Raw genomic sequence first — 8,966 nt, 5'->3', positions numbered from 1 at the left:
GGATTCCCTAAATAATCATGTCGTTTATCAGGATCACATTAAACAGACCCTCACATCCGAATACTGACGTGTCTCGAGCACAGCATCGAGCTCGCGTTCTCCGTACTGTCCTGACTTTATCACCACACACGATTGCGGGATTACCGTCTTATCTTAACTAACTAGCAATGTTCCCACGGCTCCACACTGCAAGCTATCCTGTTATCATCCACTTGTCTTATTTATGGAAGCCTGTTTTGAAGTAATGTTGAGTAGCGTGTATCATGAGTGACAGAGAACGCGCGTGCTTGGTCACAAGGGTCGTTCATTAAATAGTTCAAATGATATTTCCATAGTTATTATGACTGAGGGAATGTTGTTTTCTGTCACCAGCAAACAAATACAAACGGAGTCGCGCGGTGAAAGAGAAAGAGAGAGAGAGAGGACAGAGCGCTCGCCTAGTTACCTCTTTTCGACCTCCTCAACTTTTAACCCCGCAGCGCGCAGCCGTCGCGCGCGGAGATGTTGACGGACAATCGCTGATTATTTACCGAACAGTTTGGAGTCTGTGGATAAATTCTGCAGCAGATATGTGAGTACTGCGAATTTCTTTTCTGACGATAGTTATGATGGCTCCTCAATTTTGCATTTGTATTTGGAAAGCACAAGAGGAACAAGCATATTTATCTTGAAGGAGAAGAGGTGTTGGCGCGATGTGGGTGTTTATGGTGAATTTTGTCGCCGTGTGTGAGTTTTATACACTCTATGGTTTGGACATGGCGTGTCATGATGAGTGTGTGAATGAAAAAGGAGTGACGATATAAAAGGCATCACATTAGTGGGAGACAGGGGATGGATGGAGGAAGATAGAGACACGGCAGAAGAACGGACGGAGCTCGGCAAAGGGGTTTGAGAAGAGAGGAACATCAAAATTAAAGCGCTCTCAACTATTTTTGCAAATATTTGTATTCCTATTTAGTTAGGTGAAGAATTATAGGCCTCTTGGAGAAATAGTCTAACAAATCAGTCGGGACGAATTTAAAATTACGTCTTGTAGGCTATTTTTCGAAAAGATCATTAAACAATGAGGTAAGACACAACATAAATCCAAGTATATGCGAGGAAAATATAAAGTTGAAATAAGTTATTGGATTATGTTAAAATAAATGAATATAGTTATAGCAGCCTGCAAGTCGAGAATTTCCGATAGCATGTTTTCCAATAAACGTTTTATATTAACAACCAAAACGTTCTGTCCTTAAATTCTCTCCCTCGAACGCTAAAATAGCTGAAAACGCGAACCAGCAATAATTGTATCAAGGCAAAATATCAACAACTTTATTAGCTACTCAATCATTTGAATAAATTAATTTGTTACAGTTTGTGTGGATTTTTTTTTTTTTTTTTACATTTAACTGGTTAATTCTGGAAATCACCTGGTGAAAATATTTCTGTTTTCCATTGCGCATCTTTTAGTTCACCGTAGTTAAACTCAAACGGGGGATATGGCGAATTTAGAGTTCGGATCTCAGCAGTCATGTTCCGGCGGCGATTCTCCAGCGATGGAATTCGAGAAGGATAAAGATTCTGGACATCACGGTCGGTGCAAAACCGGCTCTTCACCGCTGCAAACTCAGCTCTCACAACAGGTCAGCCATAATGTGCACATGCAACGAGAATGCGAGGCCCAAATTCTGCTGTCAGATTTTTTGTCAGTATTTGTTTGGGCTATTAGGCTATTGTATTGTAATAATTGTATTATTATTATTATTATTATTATTATTTATATTATACTATTGGTATTGGGCACATTGGAAATTCACTAAGAAGGTGGCATATAAATTAATAATGTTTATATGACAAGCAAATAGACTATTTGTAGCCTCACATTCAGGATTCAATACAGGAGTCCATTATTTATGTTAGCATAGTGTGGCTATTTAGATAATTTCCTCTGTCTTCAAAATGTACACGCGAATCTTTTTAATTTGCTTTCAAACTAGTCTCGACTATTTTCACAGTTATGATTCGTATGGACTAATAATAATAATAATAAACAATGGCAAATATAATAATAATAAACAACAATGAAAAAATATTATTATATTGTTTGTATTTGTCAACATGTTTAGGCAGAAAAAAATAATATATATTTTTTTTTTTTTTGCCGACCCTCGCGAGCAGGGTATGGAGGGAATTAAAGTTTATTTGCACGAGCCAGATCTGTGGGCGAAATTTCATGATGTCTCCACAGAGATGATCATCACCAAAGCTGGCCGGTGAGTGACACTATTTTTTCTACCCCACAATGTCGAAAAAAAAAATATTTTTTTTTTTGTTAAATATTTGTGGATCAAACCAATTTTCAACACAAAATTCCACAGGAAGGAGGAATTTGCCATCATATTCAAACATGCTGGCTGTACTATTTTGGTTTGATTAATTTCCAAATAAATATATTCTAATTTTGCTAGCGTTTTTAACCAGTGGGTCACTTTAAATAAAACTGCAAATTATATTTAAAAAATTATATTTCTAAATATGTTTGATAGAAATTAATGATTGCATTATTGAAAAAAGTCCTCTTGTTATGACATCCTATATGACTTAATTAATCAGGAAAATGTTGACAATTACTATTATACTATATGACTATTATAACCATTATTATTTGACTATTGTTGTTGGCTCTCTAATGGATCATTCTTTTACAGACGAATGTTTCCCAGCTACAAAGTGAAGGTAACAGGCTTAAACCCCAAAGCAAAATATATCTTACTGATGGACATTATTTCAGCCGACGAGCATCGTTATAAATTTGCAGATAACAAATGGTAAGAAAATAATAAATGATAATTTATATAAACTATAATGCTAATAAAATACATACATTAATAGAAAGGCAAACATTTACAAAGATGTTTGATTCTTTTACAACAAAGAATATTAACAAGACATTTTATAAAAAATATTTTGATTGGTGATTGTTGAGCTGTTAAAAATGACTGGATGAAAATGAAATGTATAGCTTAATCAATGCATGCAGGAATGCTAAGAGAAAGGTATGCATATAGAAATGAACTCTGTTGTGTGTTGATGATGTTGTGAAATGATGCAAAAAAAAAAAAAAAAATACAAGTCTTTTTGTTAGTGAATACTGTTCAGTGAGTGGAGGATCCAAAGCAGAGAAACTCAGCTGTGTCTGAGACAGAAGTGCATTTTGCAACCTGAACCTTTATCTCAGAAAGTCCTTATCTCTTTATATGACCAACTTGTTCATGTCCTATCTGCTCTGCAGGTCTATCAGTGGTAAAGCTGAGCCGGCGATTCCAGGGCGACTATACGTTCACCCAGACTCTCCGGCTTCAGGAGCTCACTGGATGAGACAGCTCATCTCTTTCCAGAAACTCAAACTCACCAACAACCACCTGGACCCTTTCGGACATGTCAGTGATGTTGCCAATCAAACTGAATTGGTTATTTAAATTACTGATGAACCAAACTAAACTCTCCACTGGTTTACACATCAGTTGGATTGAACTGGACATAGAACAGGGTTTTGAAAAGGTCTTAAAAACTCACCCTTCCATAAAATAAGGCCTTAAATTAAGTCTAAAATGCATAAAGTAAATATTGCATGCATTGCTAAATTAATATCTTCCTCAGTACGTTTGTCTTGTTTTCCAATGCATATTTCAAAACCTAAAATCAAGCTACATTTACTTTAGATGCAAAATGAAGATGTTTTACTATTTTTTAAATAATACACATTTATTTTTAAGCAATTTTAAAGAAACCAGATTTCTTATCTCATGTCACTTTGCTCCTCAAGTAAATGTATCTTGATTCAAGACTCTTTAGACATTTGCCCTGGACAACAAGACAAAAGTTCTCAGGAAGGACAGAGGTTTGGAGAAGAGGTATTCTAGCTTTTTCTTCTTCTTCTAAACAAATGTATAATAAGTATAATAAGTTAAGTATAATAGAGATCCAATAGAACAACAACAATAGTTTCTTTACATTTTCTTTGCTTGGTCTTAAAAAGGTCTTAAAACATCTTACCCTCATAAAACCTGCAGAAAACCTGATGGAACCAACATGTTGATAAGGAAATCTCTTCCTGTTATTTGTTGCAGATCATTTTAAATTCCATGCATAAATACCTGCCTCGGCTGCACATTGTGAAGGCAGACGAGAGGAACAGCTTTGGCTCCAGCAATACAAGTTTCTGCACACACTCATTTCTTGAGACAACCTTCATCGCTGTAACTTCCTACCAGAACCACACAGTAAGCAGCAGGACCTCTATGATAGTAAATAAATGGATAGATTTGCAGAAAGCAGCAGAGTGTTCATCTTTAATCCTCGTCTTTTTTTTGTTTTTTTTTTAGATAACTCAGCTGAAGATTGAAAATAATCCGTTTGCTAAAGGTTTCCGTGGAAATGATGATATCGAATTGCATCGCATGTCCCGTACACCAAGGTGGAACACACATACTTTAAACATATTAATAATAAGTATGCAAACATTTTTACTTTAGTGGATCACAACAGCACCATGTGTTTAAGTATTGATGAATCACTAATGTACTGTATAATTTTCAGTCTTCTTTGTGTTCTGTGTGCCTGCATGTCATTATGTGTTGCATCTCATAGCCGCTGATGTTGTTGTTTAAGATACACAGAGAATATGTTGTCCTTTTAACTAGCAGGGTTTAGGAACAAAAGTCAAAGCTTTGTGTTGCATGTTGACAGTATTGAATGTGACACACAAGAGAGGGATATTTATAGTGTAACAATATTAAGAGCAGAGCTGCACTACACTGTCACACAGAGGTCACTGAAGGGCTAATGTGTGTGTGTCTAAGTAGATGCGTTTTTGTGAGAGATAGTGAGGAAATCAGAGAGAAAGAGGAATGAGTCAGATTGAAAAGGGGGTGTATAGAATTTTTTTTAGCTACTATAATTGTCTCTTAGCTTAGAAATTTAATTAGAAACGATCAGTACTGTGCAAATGATATCCGTTACCCTCGCCGCCCCACCGTGCCAATGAAAATCACAAGCCTGCTCCCTCTCTTTTAACACCCTGATATATCAACTGTAGTGGCAGTATTTTGTGACCCTTCCCCTAAAAGTTCCCTAATGGACAGGGCTTCTGAAATAATCTGAACATATCTTTTAAGTTCTTTTTTCTAATTTCCCAATTTTTATCTGAGTCTCAGCTGTAGGAACCAATGCATCTGATGCCTACTTTACCCTTTTTCCACAGTAAGGAGTATCCACTTGTACCACGTAGTACTGCAAGGCAACATGTATCTCCACCCTCTCCTAACTCCTGTCTCTCTCGGTCAGAATACACTTTGACACAAAAACCCAGTCCTGGCTACACCTGCTCTGATATTTCAGGTACATAACCATGTTTTTTTTTTTTTTACCTCCGTTTATCTTTGGAACACAGCCAGATAAGAAGAATCGAGGAGCTGATTATACTGCACATGTGTGATTCAGCATGAAACAGAATGACACACAGAGCGCCTGAACCGAACTGATTCTTTTGGTGATTGATTCTGAACTGATTCTGTGCTAGTGTTATGGGCGCGGGTAAACCGAAGGCTTGAATCAAGGGCAATCATCGCAAATGACTCCATTACGTTGAGCGCAAAAGAACTGGTAAACCGTTTTCTTCAACCAGTTTATTTAATCGAACTGTCCGAAAGAACTACTGGTGATCCGAAAACCGATGCAACCGGTTCTTCACTCGTGAACGAGTCAGTCTATTTTTCGTTATCTGGCTCGGCTCGGTGTTCATCTTCAGTTCTCTCTTCACAGCAGTTCAGTCAGTGTACTGTTTGAGTACATTAATTACTCCGGGATATTGGTTTGTTTGAACTCAGTGGGAGTGTCAGCCACATTAAAAAAGTTAACAGCTTAAGTCATTTGTGGATTAATGCGTATTAGAGACGCGAACCGTTTAAAACCATACAGTTCGATTTGGTGAACTGAATGATTCTGAAAAAATTCTAACTGACCCTCTGATGTCACATGGACTACTTTGATGTTTTTCTTACCTTTCTGGACATGTACAGTATACCGCACACACAGCTTCAATGGAGGGACTGAGAGCTCTCGGACTAAATCTAAAATATCTTAAACTGTGTTCCGAAGATAAAAGGAGGTCTTAAGGGTTTGAAACAACATGAGGGTAAGTTATTAATTACATTATTTTGCTATCTGGGTGAACTAACCCTTTAAACTACCAGTTCCGTTTCCATTTTTTTTACAGATTTTTTTCTTACAATGTAATTTGTTTTGTTATAGTAGCCATAATCTCATGCATTTTTGTTGTCTAGGCCTTGTTCTGTATGTGGAAGAGAGGACTCTGTAAACCTTTTGGCATTCTGCATGCACGCTATTATTAATTCAAAAGCTCTAATGGCAGTCTTCTAAGCAAGCAGCAACAAGCTATGTAAACCCAAAACAATGAGCAATCCTTTTAAGGCACAAATCCACATTTCTAAGCTGGATTGCCATGTCTCTGCTGGAATGATTGAAACAGGTTTGTTTTTCTCTCTGCAGCTGACCACACCCTCAATGAAACCCCTCCCACTCATGATCCCACCTACCACCTCTTCACCTACCAGCTCTCTCCGGAGGTGACCCCTGATCACAGTGCCTCCTGCAGTATGGACACCACACAGCACCAGCCTTGCATGTATGGAAGCTCTCAGGCGGGCTTGGAGGACCTCAGGTGGGCATCGTATACAGACAGCACAACTTACCAAAGCTTTTCTTCAGCTAAAGAAATGGGTGGGACATTTTGTCCCTCCACTGACCTCTCTCAGGAACTGTATCCACAATACACCTGTGAGGTGGGTGTCCAGTCACACTGCCTGATGACTGATTTCTCGCTTTATGGTTGCAATCGATCATTTAGCCAAAACCAACAACCAAACAGCTGGTGCGGGGGGAGCTGAGCAAGGGTGTCTAGTGTGTGTGTGTGCGTGTAAGAGAGAGAGAGAGAGATAGAGAGAGAGAGAAAGAGAAGGAAAAGAAGGAAAAAGAGTCTGTGGTAATGTTCTCATAACTTTATCCTGAAATCACAAGTTTGCATCGGTTTTGCTTCACAGTTTCTACCTTGTTGTGACTGATGTCTGGCAAACCAAAATTATATATATTATAATTTATATATATAATTTAGATATATTATAATGTATATCAGTTCTGCTGTATCATCAAAATAATAAAATTCAACAAATTGTAATATAACTACAATTGTTATTTCACATAATATTCTAAATATTTGTATACATTTTGTTAATTTTTTATAATTTTATATATACTTTTTAGAATAATATTTTATTATTTGCTGATGCTTTTTGTCTTTAACATAAATGAAAATATAATAAATTAATAAGATAATAAAAAATTTAAAAGAAAGTTTCCAGTTATGACAGCTGGAATTTTACAGCCGGAAGAACCTTTTTTTTTTTTTTTTTACAATTTTAACACTGATATGTATGAACTTATGACACATTAACAACAACAAAAAAGCTTTATTTTAACAGCAAAGATTTGACTAATCCTACAATTTTTATTTTTTTTTGCGTTCACAATCACTGTGGAGCAAGTGGAAACTAATGGAGTTTCAGGATAAAAATGAGAGATTTTCATTTAAAATAGACAAACAAAACATTTAATTTCCTCTTATCTGAACCCAGTGATGAACCTTTGCACGTCCCTTGCATCTTCAATGATATGTGTATGAGATTTTGAGTACATGTGTATCAAATATCTTCTGGTAAAAATGTGTGAATCTCTGTTACCATTACCACAGGAAATGTTTTATTTCATTAAGATAAAACTACAGCAGGAATTTAAAAAAATTAGGAAAAGGTTAAGGAGTTGGCTTGTTTTATTATCTGTGAAGATTTAGGGAAAATTCCCTTTTTTACTATTTGTCTTTGGAATGCTTTTGGACAAACACTAACAAACCCAAAAGCAAGATTTAAGACTCTCAGACCTCCTTTCAAGCTAAACACGTACATGCGCTAACTTCAGATGGGGGTCCTTAGTTTGTTTATTCTTGTTCTATTATGATGAGAAAAGGGAATGCTGGGTACTGCACGTGTCAGAGTCTGTTAAGGGTGCAGTGATGTTACGAATCCTGTCATGGCCCAAGGCAAGAGACACAGAGAGAGAGACAGAGAGGAGGGGAGGCATCAGATGGACATTTATTTATAGACACACCGTGCAACAGGACTTTCATGAGTGAAATATGGTCATTTTAAAGAAAGTTTTGAATGTTGTGAAATACTTGCTTTGATTATTTATAATGAACAATTTATTGATTTTGAGTTCACAAACTGTGTTTGCTGATATTTATTTGTAAAACGTTTTATTATATTTATTGAGCAGCTTGTTTTACCCTGACAAATGTAGAGCTTCTGTGTTTTGTGAAGGTGTTTTCTGAAACTTGTTTAAATGTGAGGCTGAAATAAAATGGTAATCCACGTCTGTGTTTTGTGTTGATATGAAATCAAACTTTATTAATAGATATTGATATTTTGTACAGATGTCATGCATTTTATGTGTATATGTGCATGCATACATATATGACAACAGTTTAGCTGTGTGTGTGTGTGTGTGTGTGTGTGTGTGTGTGCGTGCCTTAGAGCTGTAGTTTCACACATTGTGTAAGAGCTTGAGTTGTTGCAGGGAAACACAGAGACAAAAGAGAGAACAAGAAAGAGAGAGAGAAAGAGAGAGAGATAGAGACCTATTAGAAGTTTGTCCCTACAGGAATGACTGGAAAGTTATTTTAGGGAAAACCGTTTATCATTTAAAGGCCAGGAATTTTTTTGTGTATTTTAACAATCCTTACTGCTTGGAGGAAAATAATAAGTATTTTCAAGTCCCTTTTAGTGATTTATGTTATCATTTCCATAAATGATTGAAATTTTTAAAGTACAGTTAATTATTATATTTAT

General features: G+C 36.3%; 1 protein-coding gene across 2 annotated transcripts; it reads left to right on the top strand.

Annotated features, from left to right (window-relative positions):
• Nucleotides 1-283: 283 nt before the first annotated feature.
• LOC128011619 (T-box transcription factor TBX5-like) lies at nt 284-8,485 on the top strand. 2 transcript variants are annotated; one of them, XM_052594252.1, is made up of 9 exons: nt 284-571; nt 1,456-1,628; nt 2,164-2,258; nt 2,694-2,813; nt 3,278-3,425; nt 4,116-4,268; nt 4,371-4,462; nt 5,249-5,385; nt 6,556-8,485. In XM_052594252.1, the coding sequence occupies exons 2-9, from the start codon at nt 1,485-1,487 to the stop codon at nt 6,951-6,953; spliced, it is 1,287 nt and encodes a 428-aa protein (XP_052450212.1). In that variant the 5' UTR covers nt 284-571; nt 1,456-1,484; the 3' UTR covers nt 6,954-8,485. The 2 variants fall into 2 exon arrangements, with proteins under 2 accessions (XP_052450212.1, XP_052450220.1); XM_052594260.1 differs by lacking the exon at nt 284-571 and adding an exon at nt 623-1,068.
• Nucleotides 8,486-8,966: the final 481 nt, after the last annotated feature.

This window comes from Carassius gibelio, chromosome A5 (assembly GCF_023724105.1).
Source record: "Carassius gibelio isolate Cgi1373 ecotype wild population from Czech Republic chromosome A5, carGib1.2-hapl.c, whole genome shotgun sequence".
NCBI lineage: Eukaryota > Metazoa > Chordata > Actinopteri > Cypriniformes > Cyprinidae > Carassius > Carassius gibelio.
The sequence above is the reverse complement of the archived record's forward strand: the minus strand, read 5'-3'. Positions and strand labels throughout refer to the sequence as shown.

Bases quoted from the DNA above. Each gene is read 5' to 3' on its own strand.
- LOC128011619 (XM_052594252.1), top strand. From the start codon at position 1,485: ATGGCGAATTTAGAGTTCGGATCTCAGCAGTCATGTTCCGGCGGCGAT. The intron at 2,259-2,693 runs GTGAGTGACACT...ATTCTTTTACAG, and splicing joins ATCATCACCAAAGCTGGCCG to ACGAATGTTTCCCAGCTACA. The intron at 4,269-4,370 runs GTAAGCAGCAGG...TTTTTTTTTTAG, and splicing joins CTTCCTACCAGAACCACACA to ATAACTCAGCTGAAGATTGA.